Source organism: Lygodium microphyllum, chromosome 23, assembly GCF_053477565.2.
Source record: "Lygodium microphyllum isolate KBCC chromosome 23, Lygodium_microphyllum_v1.1.10, whole genome shotgun sequence".
Lineage (NCBI taxonomy): Eukaryota > Viridiplantae > Streptophyta > Polypodiopsida > Schizaeales > Lygodiaceae > Lygodium > Lygodium microphyllum.
The window spans coordinates 31563944-31591884 of record NC_141157.1 but is presented as its reverse complement, the minus strand read 5'-3'; the positions used below and the strand labels follow the sequence as shown (position 1 = coordinate 31591884).

General features: G+C 41.7%; 1 protein-coding gene across 3 annotated transcripts in view; it reads left to right on the top strand.

Annotated features, from left to right (window-relative positions):
• LOC148016022 (uncharacterized) overlaps window positions 1–27941 on the top strand; it is an 82212-nt gene that overhangs the window by 30298 nt on the left and 23973 nt on the right. For all 3 annotated transcript variants that reach the window (XR_015688119.1, XM_087664383.1, XM_087664382.1), the window contains 4 exons: window positions 2446–2584; window positions 4502–4618; window positions 15928–16019; window positions 19143–19209. Coding sequence is in view for 2 of the 3 variants with exons in the window: in XM_087664383.1 (XP_087520509.1) it covers window positions 2446–2584; window positions 4502–4618; window positions 15928–16019; window positions 19143–19209 (415 nt within the window). In the remaining variant the exon portion in view is untranslated. The remainder of the gene's footprint in view (window positions 1–2445; window positions 2585–4501; window positions 4619–15927; window positions 16020–19142; window positions 19210–27941) is intronic.

Below are 27941 nucleotides of genomic sequence, written 5' to 3'. Positions count from 1 at the left end.
TGTAAAGAGGGGGGATCCTTGTTGGTCATATGTCTATATGTGGATGATCTTTTGCTTATAGGGACACATGCTGATGTGATTTTAGCATTTAAACAAAATTTGCAGCAAACTTTTGAGATGTCAGATTTGGGACCTTTGCACTATTACTTGGGCATTCAATTCATTCATGGTGCTAGAGGCATTGGATTGTCATAGTCGAGATACATTGGTAAACTTCTTGAGAGGTTTGGCTTAAAGGATTGCAAGCCAGTTTGTACGCCAATGGAACTTAGATTGAAGCTGTCATTGCATGATGAGAGTGACTTGTTTGATATCCATACATATGCTCCAGCAGTTGGATGTCTTATCTACCTGTGCAACACAAGGTCAGACATAGAGTTTGCAGTTTCAGCTCTGAGTTGATATATGCATCAGCCACGCATGTCACATTGGCAAGCTGTCAAGTGTGTTTTCCGTTACTTGCAGGGTACTAGGACTCTTGGATTGCTTTATGCCAAGGGGGGACCACTGCACTTACATGCTTACAGTGATTCTGATTGGGTTGGTGATTATGATTTTTGTCACTCCACTCGTGACAGTTGTTTCTTTCTTGGCTCATCTTGCATCTCTTGGCTTAGTAAGAAACAATCCATTGTTGCCACAGCAACATCGTCATGTGAAGTTGAATACAAGGTAGCTTTTAGTATCACAGTTGAATGCGTATGGCTTCGACACTTGTTAGCTGATTTGGATGTATTTGTCATAGAGCCTACTCTTTTGTTCACTAACAGTTAGAGTGCCATTGCAATGGCACAAAACCCAATTTTTCATGCACGCACAAAACACATTGAGATCCATTATCACTTTATCAGAGAGAGGCTACATGGAGGTTGTGATATCAGCCTTGTCTAGTGTCCTACCACCAGTAATGTGGTAGACATCTTCACCAAAGCTCTTCCTTGTGACAAATTTGAAGCATTTCGCAATGCTTTAAGTTTGATCTTCTTTGGTGGATGACCCTTGTATCTTGATCACTCTTCACTCTAGGGGGGTTTGTTGGGTTCGACTCATGCCTATGCTCACAGAGGAGTGATGGCGATCTTTAGTAGGACATTGGGGCACTTTTTACTCTTCATATGAGAGGTTTGTTCCCCCAAATTTATTTCTTTTTATGTGCTTATGTTACACAGTTTTAGGCACTTATCATGTTTCACACTTCTAAGGGTTGTACTTTGTAGTTGCATTACACACTTCAGATTATTGCATTGGGTGTCGTGCTCTCACACTCTACACTGTCTATTGTACTCTCAGCTAAGCTTTGATCTCTTCCTCCTCTCACAATGCTTAAGAGTGGAATAACAGAAATGGAATCATCCGATTGCCTCCTTGCATGTAGTGGGTCTTTGGAAACTTAATGCCGAATGTATTGGGTTTCATACATGATCATAATGCATTCAATAGGTATTGGGCCAATTTGATAGATGGTACTTGTTTTCCTGCTTAACAATATGAGTATTTTACATGCAAAATTTGGGTGGATTACTCTGGTCAGCTATTGGATCATGTGCTTCTGTGGTTGGATATGCAATTTGATGTGCAGGCATGTGACAGCCCTTTGGAAGTTCAAAGATTGTTGCATAAATAAGAATAATCTTTTGCATGGCAATTTTCGGAATATGGTAAAGATGACTTCATCCGATTTGGCACGTGCTCAAGAAGGCTTGGGCATACTTTTTTTTTCAGAATGCAGAAAATTATTCAGGATTATAGAAAATGGTGTATGGGAGGATAAACATGAGAATCATCATAGGCTAAATTTCAATGCCATAAACTTCAAGAGGCCAGTCAGTTGCAATCATTGTATAGATCGGAGAAAGATACTTTGTAACAAGCAAATACTGTCAATCAACAATATCATCAGTGCAAGCTTCAAAGATCACATACTCATGCATGCCATAATTTTTTTTTGGTTAGGCGATGTTCTTCAAAACAAAATGTTCAAAGCTTGCATGCAGATCACCAAGCCAATCTATATCACGAGTCAAAATGCTGATGGATTTTGGATATAGTCTAAATTGCAATAAGCACAAGGATGTTTGCAATGTTTTTAAAATGTGTTTTGAGAGCCAATTTCTTTGACAACAGACATTCTTGATGCTCACTCGCAAATTTTCAAATTAGTTACTCCATTTGTTCATTGTGCTAGGCTAGTGAATTGGAAGAACCTTCACAGATATTGACTTGGTTGACGGTTTAAAAGCCCTTGGCAAATGGAAATCTCTAAGTTGGCATGGTCTAAAATAGAATTTTATTCAGCGGTTTGGAAATATTTGAAAGATGTTGACTATAATAAGTGATTTTTGGCAACATTGCAAACTTTCAACACAGTGAAATATGGACTGGTTAAATTGACCCTGAAGATTTAGGCTATAATTTAAGTATGACGCTGCAGTCTTTAATTGTCAGGGTAGCTGCTTTGTTGATTATTGGTGTTTACACTGGACTTTTATATGGGCTATATGTACCGAGTTGGAAATTTGAGGCTCCTTCAAATCTGAGCTTTGTGAACCTGAACACTTCTTCAACAGCTTCATCTTTGCTCCTTGTAAGATCAGCTGTTTGGAATTATTTTTATTGTTTGGTTTAATACATCAATTTGGCACTTCTTTGAGCAGATCCTGAGTAATTGTGGTTAGCCTCCATTAAGAATTGGCTTTTAAAATTCTTGACTAGCTGATGAGATTTGATGTTTTCTCGAAACAATAGAGGTAATCGAGAGGCCTTTTTGAAATAGTTGCCCGTGCTTAACATGATATGGATGTTACTTTTTCTGTCCTTTTGTATCAGACTTTCTTGTTGTGATGTTTTGGGGTGTAATTGTAGACTTTCGGATAGTCTATGCTTTATTTGACTAGCAGATATTTAGGGTTGGCAGACAGTTACACCATTATTTCAATGCTGTGGCTTTGCTTATTAGCTCCATAATGCAAACAGTTTCTTCTCAAATGAGGTTATTTTTGAATAAGAGCATACTCTTCAATCACACTACTACCTTTTCTTGGGCTTAGTGATGCCATGGAATGTGTTTTAACCCTCTATTTATATGGCATAATAAAGGACAGTTGTGGCATTTTGTATGGATTATAGTTTGTTCTAAAGCCTTTAAAATATTTAGAATTCTAACTCTAGCATGAGGAATATTTCCTAACCTTGACTAAGTATTCAGATAGAGCATGATCTGATGTATGATATACCATATGCCATGCTATGAAATGATCTAATAGGACAATCCTATTTGGAAACCATGAAAGGTGAACACAAGAGATGTACAAAAATGAATGATGAAAAATATCTTTAGGTAGCTGCAGTTAAGCTGCCTAATGCATTAAATAATGTTTGTGGTTGAGGAAACAACTTCTTATCTTCAATGAGTGTATGAGATTAGAGTTTGGGGTACTCATAAATGGAGGACTTATCTTTCTTGGGGGAGGTTCTTCACATGGGTTGCTTTTTTAGTGGGAGACTCATTTACTTTTCTAGAGCTACGCTAGGAGATCTAGACCCAAAGACTATGGGGACTCAGAGGTGTGTTAGAGTTGTGGTAGGGACCACAACAAAGGACCCTCCTGAGTGGAGCACAAATATAACTACTTTTTACACCTAGATAGGTCTTTTTTTTAGAGGGAACATCCTTCTTGGGGTTATTGTGACACCTTCATGGTGGAGGATGATGGTTACTTTCAGAGAGAGAACTGGGTGAGATAGACTTCATAGGCTGCTTTAGATAGAAGATTTGAATAGTGGTACACTATGAGAAGAGATGATACATCAACTTGGATTCGTCACTTGCTGGATTGATGGATGGAGACATTGAAGGAGGCCCCTTTAGAGACTACATTGTTATTTAGGAGAATGGGTCTAGAGGACCCAATGCCTGACAAACCATGTGATATAACTTTCTTTAGCTACACCTCCAAGTTGGGGAGGAGGATTCAAATGAAGTGATGTTAGAGTAGAGCCAACAACCACTCCTCTCATCGGTACAGACAAGATATATCAGATCACTTCTTGTTAGATATCTCATTTAAGGCTTTAAACAGAAATCTTGTTCAAAAGGTCAAACAGCCTTTCAGTGAGCTACTGAACGTCAAACAGCCTTTCAGTCACCTGACCTCTCTCCAAACCTGATGGCCTACTTCAGCATGACTAGATGCTAAAGCCTAATCGTTTACTAAAGTCTGTTTATCTACAGTGTAGAGCATGTTCATTTAAATAACAAACAAACAAAATTTATACAAGGACTTAATCAAAGTAAAAGTTAGGTTTACAGTCAAATTTCTTAAAGAGCCTTTCACTTCCTGTTCACCTTTTTTTTTTTTTTTGAATAATGGCTGTAGAAGACTATCCATTGAGCTTACATAATCCATATACTATTTTTAAATTATATATCAAAAGGGTCTAGCAATTCATATTCTCGAGTATGAACTTGAAAATCTGACAAATATTTCTCTGTTCCCTGCAGGTGAAATGTAATGTGAGAGGCAGCCTAAGCCCAGGCTGTAATGCAGTAGGTTTTGTTGACCGTGCAGTGATGGGATTATCCCATTTATACAGGCATCCAGCATACAGAAGGAGTGAGGTCAGCTCATTGTATTTGTACAGAAGCTCTGTCATCAAATTCTGATGACGTATCTTTGCACTTTGTCGGTTCAATTTCTCATGTTTCCTCCAAAAGTGATTTAATGTTAAGATAGCTTGTGTATGTAGTCAGACCATCTAATTTTACAAGAAATTTGATGAAAAGCTCTTTTAAGTTTCCTATCAAAGGCAGGGTTGCTGTCATTCATTTGTTATTATCAGTCCTTTAACTGAGAAAGTCTGATGCTGAGGAACAAAACTGGGTGTGTCTTTGAGCTTGGTTGTCTTCAGTCCCAGAATTCACAACCACAATGGACATATTTGAAAGTCATTGGGTCCATCATGCAGATTTTTGTCTTTCAAGGAGGAGGAACTTGCATTAACATCTTTGGAGGATCAATGAACTCATGAAGTCTATGATACTAAAGATGTTGCATCATCACAGGTGATATCATGCCAAGATACATAAAAAGGGGAAGGACGCCAAAGAACATGGCTATATTACATGAAATGAGAATTTCCTCTCACTAATCTTGTGATGTGGTATCAAATGCCAGCCTAACAAGGAAATTAAGTAGACAGCCTTGTTTGTGTAAAGTCAGAACCCTGTGAAGGTATGCAGGTTTTGTACAAAGAGAACATAGAATGTAAAAACATAACTAAAACACAATAAACTTAGACAAGAATGCAAAACGCAAGAAGGGAGAGAAATGGATATGATGAATGAATACATGCTGAAAATGAATGAGTGCAGAAGATGATACAAATGTAGCTGCTCAAGGAGTGGAAATGTCCGACAACTGCCAACTTTGATGGGAGTGGACTGAGGTTGTGGAACCGCAAAAACAGATCGCCTGCTATTCTAGAGCAAAAAGGCAGCTGTATGTGATGTTGTGATGGCTGTAGCAGGGCAGAAGTCCACCAAACAACAGCAGTAACAGGTGATGATGTGGAGTCATTCAAAACACATTAGAGATTGCCACGTGCAGGTTTGCAACAATGGGAGGGCCACGAACAGGCTGGCAGCATCCTTTGGAGCTAGTGTAGATCACTGGCAGCTATAAGAAGCTAGGAAGACATATGTTTTAGTGAGTGGGAGATTATTGATAATACCTTGTCACATTGTCATAGGTATAAAAGGTGTGAGACATGTAATATTTGAGGCCTTTTTGACAATAATACAATTATTGTCTCTCATCTCACCTCTTTGTTCACAGCTTTCATAGCTTTTCTCTCTTCTTTCCTATCTTTCTAGTTTTTTTCTCTCCTGGTCACTCATTTTCTCTTTCATTCATTCTCTTTTCTTTGTTCTCCTTTCTCTCACCTCTTAGCTCTCTTTTTGACAAATGGTATTAGAGTATTGGTTTTTGATCCATTTGGTGCAATCTTTTTCTAGATTCCCTTCTTAGACTAGTTACATTTTGGTTACTCAAAGTCAGGGTGTCAACTTGGTAATGGATAGATACAAAGACCAAGGAGACCTAGGACAGCCTAGTTAGAGCTAAATGGAGTACATGAACACAAAGTTGGAGGCATCATGGACAAAATGGCAGGTCGTGCACAAGAAACAGGCCATTTTGAAGGTAAAATGGTAAAAGAAGGGTCGAATAGAGTTAGTCTTGGTTAATAGTCTAGTTACTTTTCAAGACAGGTTTTCGCTTTCCTCTTTTCTTCAAGCTCTTGTTGAAACTTCTATAGTGGACAATAAGAATCCTTTTCTCTTGATCAATAGCCACTTTCTCTTTCTCTGCAACCATGGGGCAAAGATTCTAAACTTTTTGAGCATCAGGTAGAGCACCATAGTGCCAGCATTGACTGAGGGATTGGTCCAGGAACAAGTCTGAAAATTTCAGCACAATTTATGCTGATTTCAGCAGCATCAATCATCTTCTTCAGCAAAAGTGTTGCTCAGCTCAAGGGTGATTAGTGATCAAGATTAGCACTCTTGCTAAGCAAGGCAGCATATCCTTCGAGCTCTTGAGCTATTTCTTCAGCTACGTTAAACCCTAGCTGTGGCAGAACAGGGCAGCAGCTTCAATGGTCAAGAACCTTGACAAATCTCATGTGATTACTCATCTTCTTGCTCTTGAGGCTCTCTATTTGGTTATGGCTTACCAATGACAGCAAGATCAAGTCATATCTTTGTCTCTTCAAGCTTTCTTCTTCTCCCAATGACTATGGACAACAAGTATTGCTGAAATTCCTTTAAAAAATTTCAAGTCTCTTCAAGAAAGCTTGTAATCCAAGGCCAAAGCACATTGTTCAAGCAAACATTGAGGTGGAAGATTGAAGAAATGGAAAAAGTTCAACATATTGAGCTTCTTGGAGTGCATAATGGAGTCATATTTTGGGGCTTTTGGTCAGAGATTTTAAATCTTTGGTATTCAAGTGATCAAGAATACTCAAGGCATTGATTCTTTAAGGATTTAATGATTACTAAATATGTATGGGCTGAATTGATTGGATTCTTGGAAGCATGAAGCTCTTGGACTGGTTTGGAACAATCTTTTCAATTAATGGACTGAAGTTGATTCTAAGGGAGTCAATCATCTTCTTCAAGCTCAATAGATATATTTCACTTGTTGAATTTGTGAAAATCTCTTTACATTCACTTGTTCTAAGATTTTTCACTTTTTGATGATCAATTAAGCCTCTAAATTAATCAATAGATCAGAAATTAGTCCTTCCATTCATTAATCAAAGCCTATCAATTGAATTTCAGCATTCATTTCAGTCCTCTTTTATCACTATTACCATTTACAATGTCTTGATGCATAAGCCTAATTTGATTGTGTGATTCTCTTGTACCTAAGAAAGAAACATTGTAAAGGGTAAGTACTTGCAATCAGCGAGTCATTGAATTGCAGCAATAAAACCCTTAGTCAACCTCCATTTTTTCATTCTATTTTCATCAATCAAATCTTTGCATATCATTGAAGGTTGAAAGTAAATTTTCAGCTATGCATCTTATTCGTGTTTGTTTAAATTGAATACTCTTGCCATGTTGATATTCCCATTGAGGAAAAAGGTGGATGCTAAGGGATATAGTGGGACAATAGAGACGTGACCCTCCCCCACTACTTACCACACAGATACCGTGAGTGGAGTCATTGAAGACATGAAGATTTCAGCTGAAGAGTATTGATCAAGGCCTCATTGATCAGTTACAAGGATTATATAGGTCTATTACAGGTTGATTATGGGGTATTTTAGCCTACCTTTCCTTAGTAGGATACATGTATACACAAGAGTAACATGACACTTGAATAGTGATTGGGGTTGATGTTTAGTCATTTATAGGTGCTACAGGTTATTCCAAGTTGATTACAGGTTGTGCACAGGGTATTACAATTAAATAGTGAATTTGGTTCCATTTTGGGACACTTGGTTACAGGTGTTGTAGAGTAATTTAGAAATTTTTAAGGGTCTACATAGGGTATTGCAGGTTATATTCAGCCTCTACAATTCGTATATAGGGTACCACAGGATTTGGAGACCTTAGATTGGACCTAAGAGAGGCGGGTAGACCAAAACAATGCTTTTACAAGTTGTAGAATTGTTTTGTATGGTAGGAAAATAATATTCCTAGAATATTCTATTTTAAATTTGAAGTGGATTGCTCGTCTTGAAGAGTTATTTGTTAGCTTTGTTTTCCATCAAGAAGTTCTTGATTCCAATATCGGAACGAAAAGTTATAGCCATTTTAGTGATAGGTCTACGAGGACTTCACTGTAATAGTGAGTAGAAATGGCTGGAAACAAAGGAAAGGACAAGGCTAATAATGATGTTCATCAACAAATCAAGGAAGGACGTGAGGCAATACCTGAGACATATCATGATGATGAAGAATCTCAAAAGTATGACGCATATAGTGCTCTCAATTCTACTCTTTGTAACCATGAGACTAGGCATTCTATGAGACATATGGAGTTAGTTCCTAAACTAGATCAAGTAGTTGAATATATGGTTCAATCCAACATTTAAACGAAGGGAGCCATGGAGCAGATGGCCCACTTTACGAAGGATTTCTTGGAGAAGTTTGCTTCTTCTACTAGAGATTTATTGGACAAACTTAGTGCTCAAATCTCTATGCTTGTGGCAGCACAAATGGTTGACAAAGAGAGCAGAGATAAAAGAGTCATTTCAGCCATCAAATAATAACCCTTAGCCAAGTATTATTGGGAAGAAAGGTATACCACATATGTTTGGGGAGATTTCTTTTAGGAATGATGAACTTATTTTGAGTATTCATGGGCCAAATCCTCCTCTAGGAGCTAGAAGTCAGCCACCTATTTTTCTAGGTAGGTTTTAAACCAATTATCATAGGAGTGCCTCTAATATTTCAAACCCTATTGGTAGTTACATAGATACACAGCTGTAACTAATGGACAGCAAGGTTTTGTTGAGAGAGAACTCCATGATAAGATTGTGTTGACCAAATACAGTGGCCATTTATCATCATTGGTTGATTTGGAGGAGTGGTTTTCAAAGTTAGAATCTTATTTTGACATTTTTCCTAGGTCACATAACCAAAAGATTCACTTTGCTATACTTCACCTTAAGAGCTTTGCTCATACATGGTGAAGGTACATAAAGAGGAAAAATCAGTAGGTTGATAGTTAGGAGAAATTCCAAGCTAAGTTTACTCAAGTATTCGTCTCTCCTATTGAGAAAGAAAAGTTGGCTAGAAGATGGTATCGGTTAGACCAAAGAAGCCTATTAGTTAGAGAGTATACCAACTGGTTCTTGAATTTTACCATGTATGTAGAGAGCGTGAGCGACGATGCAAAGTTGCATAAATACATTTATGATCTGAAGCCTAATTTGTTAGCTAATATTATGGCCCATAAACTTGCCATACTATTCCACTCTATTGAGCTAGCAGAGAGGTATGCTCGTAAGTATAGGAAGGATATTCTCGTGTAGGCTTCTCTCGGATGGCAAAGGGTTGTTGGTAAATAGGGAAACTTTGATGGTAATTGTGGGGGGTCCAATACTTCATTTAGTACTCAAAATGTCCCTATATACCCTACTTCCAATTCTTCAAGACACCAAAGTGCTTCAAAGCCAGCAGTCAGCCATAAAATAGACCCTAAGCAAGGTGATAATAGACCTAGAAATAATTCAGCAAACAATGAAAAGTTCATATTTATGGATCTTTTTAGAGAGCGCAAAGAGAAGGGTCTATGTTTCAAATGTGATGGAAAATATACGGTTGATCATGCATCTAAGTGCACTTACAAAAATGCTAAAGCCAAGAATTACAATGTGATAGTATGTGAGGATGTGGATGAAGAGATCATTGAAGAACCAAGTGCGAGTACATAAGCTGAATTTGAAGAGCATAATGAGGATTTCAAACTAGATCAATCTTATGAGATTGCTGATGGTTTTTCATTTGACCCTTGTGGGCATGTTTCCTTTAGTCTTGGTGGGATAGATTAACCTATTGGTGGGATAGATTTACCTAATGTTGCCACTTACAGTTGTTAGGTACGAAAGGTATGATACGGTACTATACAATTAAATATGGTACTAAATGGTACCCTATGATTTTATAAGGTACGGTACGATATTAGTACGAAAAACATTTAACATGATTTAAAAAAAACCATAAATCATTAAATGATAGAACACAATGTACATGTTTAAAGTGAAAATAGCCATTTTATTACAAAATAAGATGAATGCATAATATTGCGTAGCATGCGTGAATTGGAGCAACAATAAATTAGTCGCTCCAATTGTCATGTGCTAAGCTTGTTATGAATTTTGGTGTGCATGAGGGAATAGGTGGACCAATTCCTCTCACATGCACCCGATGAACTATCCTAAACCATGTGAAGGAAAAGTAAGTTTAACTAGAATTAAATGAAAAAAGAGAGGAGATTTTCAAACCTATGCAAGAATGCATAAGGCCACTGTTTGGAGGCGAGGCAATTGATAGCCAAATGACTCCCACAAAAAAAGAGGCTTCACCAACGATTCCCACTTCCAACAAATGGTACCAAACATAGTGACTAGTACACTGAATAGTGATCTTGTGGCAAACATACTATTCAGCTACAGTACCTTGAATGTATGCTAAATATATTCGAGATCCACTACATACGAGAGCTGTCCATAACTGGAGGAGTGGAAGTGCTACCTCCCTCTTGAGCATTAGGCAGTAATCCGAACCCTTGCTCTGTTGAACCTGACGGAGCCCGAACTAAAGTCGGCTCTAATTGAAAGGCTTCTAGGTAAAGCTGCAACAACTGAGGATGGTCTGCCAAGTCATCCTCTTCCCTCCATTTGGCATCCATTGGTGAATAATTTTGAAACTTCACCAAGTACCTTTTGGAAACTTTATTTTTGATCTTTCTTTCCTTATGTGTCAAAATCTGCTCAAGTACTAGTATTTCATCGAGCTCTTCAAACTTCGGCTGAATTTCAGCAGAGACATCCTCTAGCACATCTCCATGAAAAGGTCTAAGCAAGCTCACATGAAAGGCATTGTGTATCTGCCAATGTGAAGGTAATTTCAATCGATATGCCACATTGTTGATCTTCTCCAACACCTGGAAGGGCCCATAGTATCTTATACTCAACTTCGGATATAGTCTTTCTCTCTTCTAGAAATGGACATGTCACATGATAATCTGGCAATGTTTTTAAGCTTCTTTGCGACTCTTATGCTATGTTATGTTGGCTGGTAATTTTTAGCATATGTTGGGCACATGGAATGGTTGAACAACAGTGTGCACTATTGTGTTGACTATGATGCCCTATGAAAAATTCCAGTGTAGTACTTTACTTCTGATGCATTTGGCACGGTAATCGAGAATGATTGCAAGGATTTAAGGGGGAGGGCTATCATGAGGACATGTATTTTTGAAACCTCACTTAACATGTGGATTAATTTTTAATTACATGGTTAAGTAAACATTGCCACACGTGAGGTGTAACTAGGATTAGAGTAAATTTACAAGCCTGGGACTCTAGGAAATCACGTGATGTCAAAGGCAAAAGTTGCTATAAGTTATACCGCACAAGTACTCTGTGGTATCTGGTGCTAGTTGTTGGCCTAGGTCATCCATTTGGCCATATGTGTCAGCTAGTGACACTAGAGAAGTGGTGTTTAATGGTACCTAACGCCTATCTAATGGTCAAAGATGGTGCAAAGACACTCGGGAATGGAAGTTGCCTAGCCAATTTAATTATTGGCCAGTTAGATTATTTTTCAGGGCACCAAAATAATTATTAGATTAATTTTCAGTATTTGAAGACTAACAATTAATATTTAATTATGAAAAATAGTGGAAAAACCATTTGGGAAGGTTGCCACTTGTCAAAAATGCCCATGCAAGATTGAAAAACGTCTTTAGAAGCTAGAGAGAGACATTTTTATAAATTTAGTCTGTAAGAGAGAGGGAGGGGAGACTAATGGTCAGATTTGCAGCTACTTCTGAGGTAGCCAAGGGCAAGAGAAGACCAATCAACAGCAGGTTACAATATCTATAGGCTATTGAGATGGTGCAATAGCAGTAAATGATTGATTTTCTTCAGTTCTTTGCATCTACAAGCTGTTGTGGCAAGGTAGCAGCTGCATTTGACCGATTTTCAGTTATTCTTTGTGATAAAACTTTGAATTTTTTCTCTCTATAGCTTTCTCTCTCATCTCCTAGCCATTTCATAGCCTTGCTCCGAAGATCTCAGCATTTGGACCCTTGGAGGCTGAGAAATTGCAAATTTCTCTGCTGTAAACCCTAATCTGCAACAGCAGAAATTAGGGTTTAGCAGCAGCCTTGGGAAGCTTGCCAGAAATTGGAAGCTCCAAGACTTGGATTCAATAGGGCTGAAGTTGTTTTTAGCCTATTCAAGTGGAGGGACCGGCAAATAATTGAATTTGGGACATTTTCCATCTCTATCAAAGCGGATGAAGGCCAATTGATTGCTTGAATCAAGGGGCAAATCGGATTAAAGACTTGTTGGTGATTCATCATAGCAAGGGGAGTTGGAATACTGAAAGGGATTGGGAGAATCCCATTGTAAATCAAAATTTTCTTCAATAAAGCTAAAAAAATATCGAAAGGGGCGCCAATTTTGGGGCCAATCGGGTGCGCGTTGTCCAAGATCAGTAGGTAAATTTGTATTTTCAGATTTGCATTAATTGTTTGCTGTTGTAATTAAGTTGTAATTAGGGATTTACCACCCATCCACGGAAGGAAGGCTTGTTTCATGAATGGTCTATGCTAAGCCTAATGTACTTGACATTGAAGGAATAGAACCTAGTGTAGGTGATACAAGCTTGGAGTCTTGTCCTAAGCTATGGAAAGCATGTGGAAGAGAATGAGACTTATCATATGAAGAGGGAGGGAACTGAGAAAGATTAGTACCAACAACATGTGCATATGAAACAAAAGGTAATGTAACAGGAGTTGTTGAAGATGTGCTTTTACTTCTAGAGCCTTCTCTATTAAGATTTACATGTTGATATTGGTCATGGTCTCCATGATGACTTACAATTGGATATTGCACAAGAGAAGGAGCAGGAGAGAGGGGGTTCGACTAATATAAATCAAATGGATTGTACAAACCTAACTAGCTGAGGTGAACATGAGGGGTCACCAGTCTTCCCAAATGTGGTATGTTCTCCTTGAGTGGAGAGTTGCTCAACCTCATTAGGTGAATATGCAGATTGATTTGAAGTTCATGGGGTGTGGTTGGGCCATCTTCTATGCAGTTTGTGAACTTTCCATTAAATCATTGAGAGATGGGGGGGAGGATGCAGAGTCCTTCTCATTCAAATCATAATGCCGCCTTAGGGCCTCTGGTAAAGGAGAAGCCTAAGAAGATGCCATAACCTCCCAAGAAAGAGGTGTTTCAGCCATTGTGAATTGGTAATATGTTGCTTGTGTCACTCATACAAATCAAGCCTTCAAAATACCTATAGGATACTCTTTAGAAGAGCTTTGGCTATGATACCATGCCAAGATATGCTAGAGTTTGTGTAAAGAAAACAAAGAATGTATGAACACGACTAAAACACAATAGACTCACACGAGTGCAAAATGCAAAAAGGGGAGATGTATTTGAGGAATGAATGAATGCTGAAAATGAGCGATAGAAGATGGTAGAGCGGTAGGTGCTGAAGGAGTATAAATGTCCAACAAAATTGACTCCTAGGAGCAGGCTAAGGGAGAGTGCCAAAGGGTGACAACAAATCCAAAGTGCAGCAACACAGTGAAATGCTATGTAGAGGAAGTAGATTGGAGTTGATGTGTCACGCAACAGCTGAGGGAAAATTGTGAATGCAGATGACTGACATATGATGTAGAGGATGCAAAATCTGATGACAAAGCGTGGTAGCAGCAAAACAGACTGCCAGTGATGTGTCAGCAAATAGAGTAGAGCAGAGCCAAAACAAGGCAGGTTGAATGGTCATGGAGCTGCAGAAACAAACTGCCTCTACTGATCTGGAGCAAAAATGCAGCTGTATGTGATGTTCGTACTGGCTGTAGCAGGTCCAAAGACCATTGAACAGCGATAGCAACAGTTGATTTGCAGCCAATTAAAATGCAGCAAGGAGAGCCATGTGGAGGCCGGTAACAGCAGAAAAGGGCAAAAACAAGCTGGCGGCAGCCTCTGCAGCTGGTGTAGATGGGTGGTTGCAAGGGCAGCACCTCTGGATTTGTAGATGATGAAGGTAGACTGATGATGTTAGCAACTGTGATCTGAAGGGCATGAATAGGATGCAAAGGGGTGAATAATGGTGTATTCATCGAGTTCCTTTTGCAGAACATGTTGGAGCTAGAAGAAGTCTCATGTCTTGTGCAAAATGGAAATAATGGCTTTTTGGGGTTTAATGAGCCGAAAAATCCCGGAGAAATACGATAATTTAAAAGGCAGATTCTGATACCTCAACAAGCCCTCTGACTAATTTCATGCCTTGAGTCTTGTCTTTTTGTTGCTATTTGTCAAATCGTAGTGATTGTTGAGATCATTGGTGTGGACCTTGGAAGCTTTATCAAACTTGGTCTCTGGTCACTCCATACATCCCTTTTGTCTAGATCAGTGTGGCATAATGACAGCCTGTGAGTGGTTTGCTGTTTGTCCTATAGAAATATCTTGGGTGTGATCCAAGCTTGGGAGGTACCTTGTAAGATCTGCTGACCCCAAAGCAATATAGTCTGTTTTCTGATCTGTCAAGAAAATTGACCGGTGTACATGGTGTGTAAGAGGAGTCAAAGAATACTTTGAAAATGAAACGATCTAGGAGGAATCTTATATTATGTAGGGTTGGTCATTGTCCTGTACCCCCCCTTGTGTGAATCGGGCACCTTCGTGCCCCTCTCTGAACTTCTGTTCTTTCAGACTATATTCTCTTTCATAGTAAGGCAATGCTAACTTTGATTCACAATGCATGCTATTGTCTAACTGTAAGTTTCCTAGGCATTCACTAAAACTCTTATCCAATAAGCTCAAGAATTGATCAGAATAATACAATTTGGATTTGCTACAACAGTAAGGATTCCATCCAATTTTGTTCTCTGTAACTTGGTAAGCTCTAGCCTCATTTGCATGCTGCCTTTTTGATGAGATATGCCTAAGAAAGGTGAATCCAAGTTGTGTGGAAATGGCAAGAGGTCATGTATTGTTAGCCAATTCCTGTCGAATGATTTGAATACTTCAGCATGCAAATTATTCATGTTTTGGAAGGAGATGGAGGGACAAAGGAGGTCCCTTGTGAATATTTTAATTCATTAATTAAAATTTCATGAAAAAAGAGTTATCTACAAAGGGTCATAAGAATGATCAGAAAAACATTGCTTTACAACCTAAATACAATATCGTGTTTGATAGATAAAATCAACCAAAACCAAAGCATATCCACACAGGGATCATCCACACGTGTATAGGCAGATCAGAAGTTTACAGGGTGACTTAAATTATAGGAGGAAGAGGGAGGTCTTTCTTGCCAAGTGGGAAATGTATACTTCATCCGGTCTCCCATTTCGGTACTTCAGACTCCTTGATTAGGTCTTTTGAAAGCCCTTGTACTGGACATTTTCCTTGGAGAGGAGCAATGCTAAGAGATGTCTATGCCTATGCGTACTTCTATATTGTATCTTGGGAGTTTTGCCTGTAATTTTTCTCTCTAATGTGTGCTGCTGAGTGCTGAGGTTCTTCCTGTTACTGATTTTAAAACAAAGAACTCGCTTTTTGTGGGGAAAAGAATTTAAACTTTGGTTATTCTTTGAAGTCTGTTTACTACTAGGTAAGCTGATTACTTGCATTCTTGCTTATAGAATAAGTTTTTCATTGCAGGAATGCAGTGTAGACTCTCCTTATGATGGTCCTTTGCCAGACAATGCCCCAACATGGTGCTTAGCACCATTTGATCCTGAAGGTATCTTAAGGTATTGTTCCCTCAACACTTTCTAATGCAAATCTGGTAACTTTTTAAGTGATTTAAGCTCTTTCTCAGTGCCTGAATTGAGTTGTTTTTGGCTGTAAAATTCGGAGACCTACTATATCAATGTCGTTGTGTTTCAATAGTTCTATAGATGGACCATGAACTGCCTCTGTTTCTGGTGAAAATAGGTTTTGTACAGTGAACGAGGCTTCTCCTTGTCCAGCACGAGAGAGGGTACATTGTCAGTCAGTCAATGACACCCAAAATGGAAAAGTCAAAATATTGAGCTGGATCAGTTGTTTTCCTCCCCTTTTCCCACAAATCTCCATGATACTGATAGTTTTCTTGAGCCTTGTGGTTTGGGACAAGAAATGAAGATGTGAAAAGCACATGGTAAACAGGTCCTTACATTGTCCCCCTAACAACTTGAACTACAAATGCAGATTGAAAAATAGGTTGGTGGAAAGACACATACTTTTCTTTTGGGGGGTGAAACCAATGGTCTTAAAACTGTATCTGAAACATTGGGAAAACAATAATATAGTGAGTGCTCTAAAGAGCCACAGGAAAAAGAGAGAGGCTGAAAAGAGGAAGACCCTAAATTGGCATGGTTGCATAGCTGAATGAAAACACTTATACAGACCTCAAATATATGAGGAGAATAATGTACTGGAATTTCAAGTTTTCGAGAAATCTGAAAAGAGTCAACTAACGGTGAAACGGTAGCTCATGCACCATTCATGATTGGTTGCAGGAAGTTGCGGGTGACACACTATGCTTGGTTAGCTCACCAAACAATTTAGTGACACCCAATTGTAGGAGACATCCTACATTTTCAGCTATGAAAGCCATCTTTCTACTCTGCTGCATTTGAACTTATGTATCTAAATCCTAGGTCCATTAATAATTGCTTATCTACAGGCAACATTTTTGAGGCACTTCCTAAAAATTAATGTAGGGAACTTATTTTTTACCAAGACTGTTACTTCTATAAGTAGAACTAATCCATTATATGTCCTTTGATGGAAAATCAAAAGATAAGAACTTAAATATCTTTATGGTATATATGAGCCACCCTCATAGAGTATGATGGTGTGAGTTGCCTTCAGAATGTTCGCGGTGGTGAGAAATGATCACTTGGATCCTCAATAATCTTGGTTGCCACTTGGCATATGGAATTCTATGTAGCACTGTAGCCTCTATCAAACTCTATTGGTTTGATTTGATATTAGTGGTTGAGTCTCTGCTGGTGGTGCCACCACCACCTTGAAGTCAAGAGAATGTCAGCTGTCTCATGTCATACATGCCAGCCAATACTATGTCTTGAGGTCATACAGTGGTGTATACATATCTCCAAAGGTCAAGAGTCCCAAGCATCTTTGGTCAAGAAATGCCATAGCTCAATCTAGGAGAGCAAGTCCCTTTGTAAAAAGCCGTGGTAGCAGCCTCATATCTTGTGTAGATAGGGTGTTTGCATTTGTAGCTCTCCTCTGTCTCCAGCTCTTGCATCTAGCATCACTAACATATTGTGTCCTCACATGTTGTTTCTTAATATCTCCCCATTTCAGCCCATCCCCCTTTAGAAAGTTCATGATGATGTCAAAAATGGAACCACTGAAACTTCCTTCAATAACTAAACATGGCACTCTCATGTCTCCTCAGCTCAGCCATTTAGAAGATTTCGGAGCATCTCTGAGAAGATGGTGGAATCTACAGTGTGCCTTCTCTATGAGAGCACTCTTTGTCTACGTAGAGTCAATCAAACTTGGAGGATGATGTTGCACATTGAACCTCTTGTGCCTAGGTATGTGGCATGGCTCGGCTGTTTCCAAACTCCCCCCTTATTTAGGCCTTGATCTGGATGAGCTGGTGCTCTTTTGGCTTTCTATGAGTCCATGTACGTAGGAAAGGGTCTCAATATACGATGACCAAATACTCTTGCTTTCATGATGTAAGCTGGAGCACACGACCTATTAGATGCAGCTACCTGTAATGCATATTTCCTCTAGAGCGTACAACTTGAGTTGCAACTGATCCAGCTAGGGAGATAGCATTTGTCTTACCTTTGTTATCCCACAAGTGGGTGCATCTGCAGAACAAAATGCAGCCTAAGAGTCACATTGTGAGCAACATGGGCAGATGTTTCTCTCTGAGTTCTACGAGAGTGCAGGTGATTTGAAGACCTGTAGATTCTGCAAGTGGGTTGCTGGGAAGATAAATTGTGAGGAGGCTTGGAGAAGGAGCTTTCTTGGAGAAGCCTGCGTGTCTCCTCTATGGAAAATGGTCTTGAACCTGTCCTGGTTGGTCAACCAGCCCCTACTTGGTAGGCGACTGGAGTGGCCTTGAGTGCATGTTAAGAAATTACTGTTACTGTGGGGCTTGACCCATACTTACTGCCCTCAGGCTAACAGAGAGACTATGAGTGTGTGAGGTGCCTCAAAAGTTGGTTGATCATTGATGAGTTTCTCTTTACTTTTTGGCTGGGCACATGTCAGTAGACATAGAGATGGAGGAGAGTGCAGGGAGGAGCTGAGACCAAGGGAGTGAATATGTATATGGAGAGAGTGAGGGGATGGAATGGCTAGCTAGGCCCTAAGAGTGGAAAGGAGGAAGGGACTACAGGATGAGGCAGAGAGAAGGGAAGCCAAGTGGCAGGTGTAGAAAATTTATGCAGAAAGGCGGAGGGGAGGGGCAAGGATGGAGAGAGGTGGAGGGTGGGCAGAAGGGCAGATGCCAGCTGCGTAGGGGAGGAGGCCAGGGAAACAGTGAAAGGAGAGGAGGAAAGAGGAGACAAGCTGAAGTGCAGGTGCTAGCTGTCCAGGCTGGGTAACAGAGCCGTAGAGGGAATGAGGAAGAGTGGAGAGTGGGAGAGACCAAAGGACAAGGAGGAGGAAAAGTGGAGAGCCCAAAGAACATCTGGGCCATGAGAACGGATACGCAGGGCTGGAGAGCAGTTTCCTCAGTCAAGAGTAGTTAATGGGTCAGTCACATTACCTTCATCTGACCCATTACCCTTGCAATATGCTTGCAAATTGATGATTTTGTTTGTGTGAATAATTACATTTTAGTGTAGCTTATTTAGTCTCTGAAAGTACTCTGCTAACATAATTTCTTAATGTGATGACAGTTCACTTCCAGCAGTAGTGACTTGTTTCATTGGAGCTCACTGTGGTCATGTGCTAGTCCATATGAAGGTAAAATCATTAAATAATCATGTGGTTGTGTGCATATAGATAAAGCCACTAGAATTTTTGCTACCATTTATAACTATTGGAAAATGCCAAAACATTGTTATCTGAGATTCAAAGAGAATGTTTTGTTAGCTATGCATCACATTCTTTGGACCTAGAAGATAGTCATTGAATGAATGACACAGATATTTGCCCTTATCATCAAAATAACTGAAAAGAAAGTTGTAATGCTCTTACGATCATAGCAAACATGTGAGTGGAATTCAAGGTAGGATTCCCATTGTCAATTTGCAAAAAAGTGGGTAGTATAGTTGATTTGCAAGGTGTCAGTGTATAATTTCCACCATATATGAGCAAGGTGAAAACATTGTCTGCAGAAAATTCCCTTTTAAGTTTTCATGCAGAATTTAAGACTCTTGAGCAAAAATACTAGAGCTGGATCAGCTTATTTTACATATGACCATACAGCCTTAACCATTTGACTTTGGTGAAGCCCTAGATGATACAGGTAGTCTTCCCTGTTAATGTGGAACAAGCAAGAAAGCTTAATATTATTTATTCCAGATCTTTTTGTTTGTTCATATCCAAACAATGATCAACTATTTTATGTGGTAAAATACTAAACTCTCAAATTTCAAAGAGCTCAAGTTAGCCCTTCCCACTTAAAATATCTACTTTTCTCAAATTGTCTTTGAAGTTTTGGATCCCCTTTTAGGTGCTGAATGTGCATGTGTTAGAGGGGCTTTTCCAGGTTCTTCCCTGCATGCGTGAATCTCTTTTTTTTTTTTTTCGTAAAAGGTAATTGTATTAATTACGAAAAAAAGTACAAGATAACGTGATTACAAGATACATGACGCCAATCCAGGCCATCATGTGAAGAGGGGCTAAGTGCTACAAGTTACAAAGTTATGGCAAGGGGGCAGATGAAATTGCCATAAGCCAGGGACGGAAGTCCTCCCTAGAGAGCAAATCAGAATGCCGGAGAAGATCCAACTGCCAATACAAAAGGCCCTTAAGCCTCGCAATATGTCGCTGAACATTATAGGCGGAGTCAAAAAGAAAAGCATTCCTAATGGTCCAGTTATGCCAACAGCCCCAATATCGAAGAAAATGATACATGAGTTTCATATGTGGCTGTGCAGGAGTGGGGTATTTGGGCTGCCCGAAAACCCAATCAAAGGGGCGCAGGGTGAATCCAACCGCTCCTTGCCAAATAGCCGACAAAAAGAACCAGACTTTTTTTGCGATAGGGCAAGAAATAAATCTGTGGCGGGCTGATTCCACCGCAGTGGTGCAAAAGAAACAGTTGCCATTGGAGATTCGTCGCTTGGAAAGAGCCGACGCAAGCGGAAGACCACCAATCATCACTCTCCAAAGAAATACTTTACATTTGAAGGGGGTCTTGTTCAACCAGCCCTCCATCACAGTTGCCCTCCACCAGGACCTGGATTTTCGTAAGCCCCATAAAGCATTGGCTTTGGTAACTAACCATTGTTGATCTTTGATCAGAATATGATAAACCTGATTAGCAGAAGCTTTGCTTAAAGGCAGCCGGCCTTGTAGGTCCCAATCCTGCCAGGGATGATCTGAAGCAAGGGCAGGAAAGGGTTGTCTGCTCTGGAGCATCCGCAAAAGCTGTTCCCATAAAGGCCTATATCCCCGCGGAATCCTGTAAAGCCTCTTGGCTGTACGAAAAGATATAAGCACATTGCGACTAGCAAGGGTGGCATCCGCGACCGAAGACAAGCCCAAACGAGCCATCCGGTTGAATTGTGGTCTAAGCTCATTTTTGCCTTCCCATGCAAGTAAACGCGAGACTGCCAATAATTCCAATTGAAAAGAATTCGTAGTCAAGCGATCCTCCGGTGGATGCCACTGAGCCTTTAGAAGGACCCGTTTCCAGGAACATACCAAATGATTGAGCAGCGACGAAGAAGAACTGGAGAACCTCGAATCAGCATTAAGAACATGCCACCAAGAAGTCCGGATTTGGGTATTGCCATGTAGAAGCCCATGGCTCTCAAGGAAATAACGGGCTATATCGACCCATGGATGATGATCCGAGCACATGGCGCGGAAGAGAGACCAACGGAGTGCCTGCATGTGAGTTTGGGCATCTAAAATAGCTCCGCCACCCATGCGTTTAGGGGTGCAGGCATGCGACCAAGAAATCCAGGAAATACCTGCATGCAATGAGTCCTTCTTCCATAGCATGAAGCGAATAGACTGAGTAAGAGCATTGAGAGTCGTAGTAGTCTAGGGCAACAATGGCAAAAAATATGTCAGCATTGGCAACATAATTGTCTGTGCCACTTTGAGACGAACATGGAAGGGCCAGGCTTGAGATTTCCAATACATAAACTTGGCCACCATTTTCTGAGAAATCCACTGCAGAAGCTGCTTTGGTGGAACGTCGACACCCAAAGGGTACCCAAGGTGCCTGACAATGGAGCCACGAGGAACAACCAAACCCTGCCAGTCCAAGGACTGCAAATCCGACTCCGTGCAGCTGAGAATGGCTGATTTGAGCGCATTGATGCGAAGGCCGGAGGCTTGACCAAAGATGCCCCAAACATCCAATGCGCGCTTGAGGTTGTCCTTGTCCGCCCGCAAAATCATAAAAGTATCATCCGCCAAGGATTGGTTAATGAAGTGCTGTCCTGAAGGAAGCGACAGACTGGCCAACTGAGAAGAGGCTACCATATGGGATAACATGGAAAGAACCGGATGTGTCGCGAGGGCAAAGAATAGCGGGCTCAAAGGGCATCCTTGTCTGACAGAGCGGGCAAGTACAAATGGCTCAGTAACACCTCCGTTCAGCATGACTCGCGAAGACGCCGCAGCGCTAATGGTGTAGATTAGACGAGACATTCGGGGACCAAAGCCCATAGCCGACATAAGTTCAGCGACGAAAGACCAATCCAGATAGTCAAAAGCCTTTTCCAGGTCCAATTGAATCAGTACTACCTCCTGGTTAGAATGCCTTGCATAATCAATAGCTAGTTGAGCATTCAATACATTGTGCAGAATATTTCGGCCCTTAATGAAACCATACTGTAGAGGATGCACAATGGCCGGGAGATGCTTATGAAGCCGATTCGCCATTATTTTGGAAAAGATTTTGTACATTGAACCCATCAAGGAAATGGGGCGCCACTGTGTCAACCTAGATGGCGAAGGAACTTTTGGAAGCAGTTTAATAAGGCCTTCTTTCCATGAGGAAGGCATGATCCCGGTTTGCCACACCTGCTGAAACAAGGCCTGCAATGGTTTCGCCAGTTGGGTAGCAAAAGCTTCAAAGAACTCATTGGTGAGACCATCCCAACCCGGGCTTTTATCCTTGGGCAAATGTAACAAGACGTCCATAACCTCTGCCTCACAAATATCGGACTCCATAATAGCTTGCATGTCCTGCGGTAGCTGATTGCGGACCAGGTCATAAAAATCCGAACGGGCCTGAGTGATTTGATCTGAAGGTGGAGAAGTGGTGCCGAGAAGGTCACGGAAATAATTCCTACACATCTGCACAATAGTCTGCGGATCCATGATAAGGTGACCTTCTGCATCCTCGAGTCTGGTCATATTCTCCCTAGCAGGAGAGGCGTGAAGAGCCCGAAAGAACTTATGGGTTTGACATGCATTATCTTGCAACGTCTCTGTCAGATGTTGCAGTTTGGCCTGCTGATATGATTTCAATTGGAATTCTTTAATAAGATCCGCCACTCGCATGGCCAGTGCGAGCAGGAATGCATCATCCGGAGTGTCCACCAGCAGAGAACGAACCAAAGCCAGCATGTCCTCGGCTGCCTTGCGACGCTGCCGACAAAGAGAGGCATGGTGGATCCCATACTGCCGAGCAACCCGCTGCACATTAGAGAGCAATCGTTCGAATGACGCAGCGCCTTGAGAAGAGAAGTCGAAGAGAAATCTGTCAATCAATTGCTGCATATAGCCCTGAAAGATGGCATGCTTCAGGTAAGACGAATTGAAACGCAAAGGGAGTCTCTCCAGAAATTGCTGGAACGGGGCAATGGGTTGTGCAAGCAGCTCAAGCTGCAGAGGGAAATGGTCCGACAGGGCATATTGTTGCAATACTTTTATTTCGAGCAACTCAGGAAGAAAGTCATCATTCTGCATGATATATATACGATCCAATCTCGACCATGTTGTTGTATACTGGGCAGAATGGAAAGTAAACCCTGTAGAGGACGGGTGTAGCCAGGACCAGAGATCTTGCTTGAGGACGTCAAGAGCCAGCGCCTGCCACATACGACTTTCCGGCGTATCCATCATCGAATGCTCCGATGTGGACTGGGAGGAATCCACACACATATTGAAATCCCCCATGAAGAAGCCCCGTCTGCCAAGTGACAAGGAGGCCTGCAAAGTTTGCCAAAGCGCCCGACGAGATAAGGAATCATTCGGAGCATAGAGGCCAAGTAGCCATAAGATTTCCCCTTCGAATATAATTTCAATCACCAAAAAACGGCCCTGAACATCATTTTTAATCAGAACAGGCTGATATTTGTCATGGACAATCATGAGCACACCGGAATAATGCATGGCCTGTGACCCAGCATAAAACAATCTAAAGCCATGGCAATCTACCACTTTTCCGGCTTCATCATGACTCTTGTGCTCAACAGCGCACAGGACATCCCACTGATTTTCATGCAACACAGTCCACATAGCATGTTGCTTGTGTCGAGAACAAATTCCACGCACATTCCACGTGGCGATTTTCATGTATACTCAAAACAAAATCAGGTGTGAGGCACTGCTTGCCTCGATTTGACTTTGTCAGCGAGAATGTCCAGGACTCCCTCGTCCAAGAAATCTGCCAACACTGCAAAAGAGTTCTGCGGACTAGATTTGGAAGTAGACGGCATATCTGCTGGCTTTGGGATGGAACGGGGATAACGACGGTCCCACGGGGTAATGACATTACCTCTGGTATCAAATGCCAGCTTAGCAGAGGGACCCTTTGAACGATCCGAAGACATTTTCCTGGCGGGCTGATGACGGGGGGCAGAGGAAACCATAGCAGGAGCCGAGCGCTCAGAAGACTACATTTCCTTCCTTCGCATGTATGTACGCATGGAATCTTGTGATGTAGTAGGCACATTGTTCTCCATGGCTGCAACAACCCTGTTGCCTTTTTTTGCACGTACTTCCACCCAATTAGTGGCGCTAGAATCCAGACCCGCAACCTGTTGTTTGTCTTTGGCCAAAGCTTGGGGCTGATGGGTAGCATCCAGCGATGGGGCATCACACACCATCTCCTCCATGGGCGGCACAGCATGGCCATCATGGGAAGTGTGTTGCTGTTCCGGGCACTCGGCCATAAAGTGCCCCAACTGTCCACAGGAGAAGCAATGCCCTGCAAAATTGCCCCATTTCAAACGAAAGTGTAATGGGTGCATGCCAGGGCAATTGAGGCGTAACCAGGCAGGCCTTTTTCTTGCAGTGTCCCATAGCATACACAAGCGGTTGCGATTCACAGCCCGGAGACTGGGAGGGACCAGAACAGTGCCCACAATGGCCATAGCATCCTTCAATAGCGGCCAATAAACCGCCGGACAGTTTTCCACCTCGACCCATACCGGGCATTCACTTTGCAGCAGACGCTGAAAATCTGCCATTGGACGCCATGGAACCACATGAACCAACCGGCGTTCAAAAAACAAAGGCAGTTTAGACAGGAGAGCAGCACGGTGCTTCTCTGATTTCAACAGGACCTCAAAAAAACCTCGGGAGCCAACAAAAATCTCTTCAACACAGTCTCCTTGTAGCAGATGTTGCAACCACTGGCGAATACGGGAAAGCAACGTGATTCGACCAGTGAAGAAAAGTATCACAGCGTGATCATAAAAGACCGAAAAGGAGCGTAGGACAGTTTTTGGGTCCACGGTGGCGTCCAGCACATCGTCAGGTGCAGAGTCAGAAAAGGCTTCCTAATTATGTTGAACATAATCGCCAAGCAAAGTGTTTGCGAATTCCAGCAAGTGTTCCCAGTCCACTTCCTGAGAGTCCACCGAATCCGAAGCAACCTGGGCATAGGACCGATCCTGAGAAACGCCTATCTCTTCCAAAGCATGCTTGGTACGTTTACCCGCAGGCTGGATGTCGGGACCAGGGGGCATCTCTTCGTTGCACGGAACCATATCCTCAGGTTCCTCCGCATCAGAATCTGGGCCCAGTGCTGCCACTGTTTGATCTATGAAGTCCAGATCCAAACCAGCCATCGTATATGATGATTTGATGTCGAAGGAGGACTGACCCTCTGTTTTGCCGGCTCTCTCGCTTTCCCTTTTTTCTGTACAGAGGCGCTGTCCAGGGGTGTACTCAGCAAGGAGAGCTAATGAAAACTGAGGTTTACCTGTCTCCGTGCAGGGGCAGACAGGCGAAACACAGGCCGGGCGGTCTCCACAGCAGGACGGGACAGGCTGGGATGCCGGGCAGGGGTCCGTCAGCAGTGTCCGGGAACAGGGCGTCAGGAGGATGCTACCATGAATAGGGTGTCAGTGACCGGGCATCTGGGCGTGGACAGGGTGGCCGGAACAGAAGACGCTGGCGGCTCCAGGAGCAGGGCGACTGCTCCCGACGGCTCCAGGAGCAGGACGGCCGGAAGATGACACCAAGGAGGCCGCCGGCAGCGCAGGGCGCAGATGCGACTGGCCGAGGTAGGCAGCGATGCAGCCCGCGATGGTGACGACGATACGCGAACGCCTGGCGAACAGGAACGACGAGGAGCCTGAGGCGAACGCGGGGTGCCGACAGGTAGGGTTTCAGGCGGCGGCGGCGCAGGTGAACGCGACCACAGGACACGCCAGACCTAGCGATGGCAGGGCAGCACGGAGCGGGAGCAGCATCGCGTTGTTCCTCTGTGTTCTCTCCTCTCTCTCTCTCTCTCTCTACAATCTCTCTCTCTCTCTCCCATGCGTGAATCTCTCTCTCTCTCTCTCTCTCTCTCTCTCTCTCTCTCTAAACGTTAGCTTCACTGGGACTTTTGAAATCTCCCAGACATTTTGTATGCAACATTTTGGTCTCATAGGCCAACTTGGCCTGTTGTAGACGTTAATATAACTTTCTTTTTATATAACACGAGCAACCAAGTTCACCTTATAATAGTTGTCCCACATGAATGGTTTCACCACCTTGATAGGCACAGTCAAGCAAAGGGCAGGAGCCAAGCTTAGTCTAAAATTATGTGAACTATGCATAGAGACTTCATGATCTTCCAAATGTTGTTGTGGGAAAAGATTCTTCTTCCAATGTTCCTTTGGTAGAATAAATTCTTTTGGGTTAGTTTGGTAGCAGTGGGCAAGGGCCGGTTAATCAAGAGACACGTTGAGCCTTTTTGGATCAGAAATTCTTTTTCACATCAGCAAATGTTTAGTAAGCTTTGAAGTTGCCGCATGAGCCTTGTGCAATGGAATAAATGCATATTTTCTTGAATGCTTAAATACCTAATAATGACAAACTCTACTTGAATAATTGGCAAGGTGTAGGTAGCATACTTCATTGCCTCACTATATATTCTTTTTACTAGGTAAACTATATATACCATATTATGATCAAATAAAAATTTGTGGCATTTTGATATTTTTATGAAGTAGACCTAGTTATAATGAAGGGTTCCAAGCAGGCATTGTTTTGAGGTGTTACAAAATCCAAAATATAACATTTACATGGCTTGGTTTTTTGACTCACATGGAATAGTCTCGTCTGCATAATAACTTAGACACCTACATGTGTTAACAAAACATTTAATCTGCTAAAAGTAAAGGAGAGGTGTGTATTATGTTCATTGGATTTTGTAAGACCTCATTTTGTCACTTTAGTGGCCGCACAAACAGTTGTGCATATAGATGATTCTCTGAATGTTGTCCAAGGCCTTCTCTTTATGAGGGTCCTTGAATTCTCGTGAGTATGCATCCAAGGTCTTCTCCTCCATGTGAAGCTTGATTAGTTTCTTGAAGCTTTCAATTGAGTCTTTAGTCATGAAGCATTATTGAAAAGTGGATTGAAAATCATCTTAAGTTTCTGGTGTGCATAGACTTTTCCCTACAATGGATTGGCTCCATGTTGTCACTAAATTGGTATAAGTCACATTAGGATGTCTGCTCGGCTAGCCATGAGTTGACATTGGTCTCTCCACTTTTGCCCTTTTCTTGTCCAGATGGAATTTAAGGGGCAACATGTCCACAGCGACATACATGAGTAGGAAGTGGTGAGTTTTGTGAGCTGCCTTGGATGTCTTTTGACTGAGCTTGAAGAGCTGCAAGAAGGGATGCTTGTCCATTGTGCATATGGGGAGTAGAGCCTTCAGGATGGTACATGTGGGTGTGCTCCAACTTGGGAGGCATGCAATGAACATCCTTCATTTGCTAGTCTATGGTGGCAAAGCCCACCTCAAGCGAAGATGCCTGTGAGAAGCCATGGCAATAAGAGAAAGAAAATAAGACAAGTGAAGTTGTGGTAAAAGAGAGAGGGTATAGAGAGACATTTGGTAAGAAGATTCGAGAGAATGAAGGAGATTGGGTTTGTGTGTGAGGAAATAAACCTATTCTCCATCCCCTTTTACCTTGTTCATAACCTCCTTTGCCTTAACCTCCCTCAAGGGTGGTTTGCTACAATTTTGTTGTTTTGTTTTGGGGGCTAGGTTGTCCTAATGGGCAGAGCCCATGTAACTTGAGGCCATTGGGGCCAGTTCCCCAGGCAGCAAGGACCAT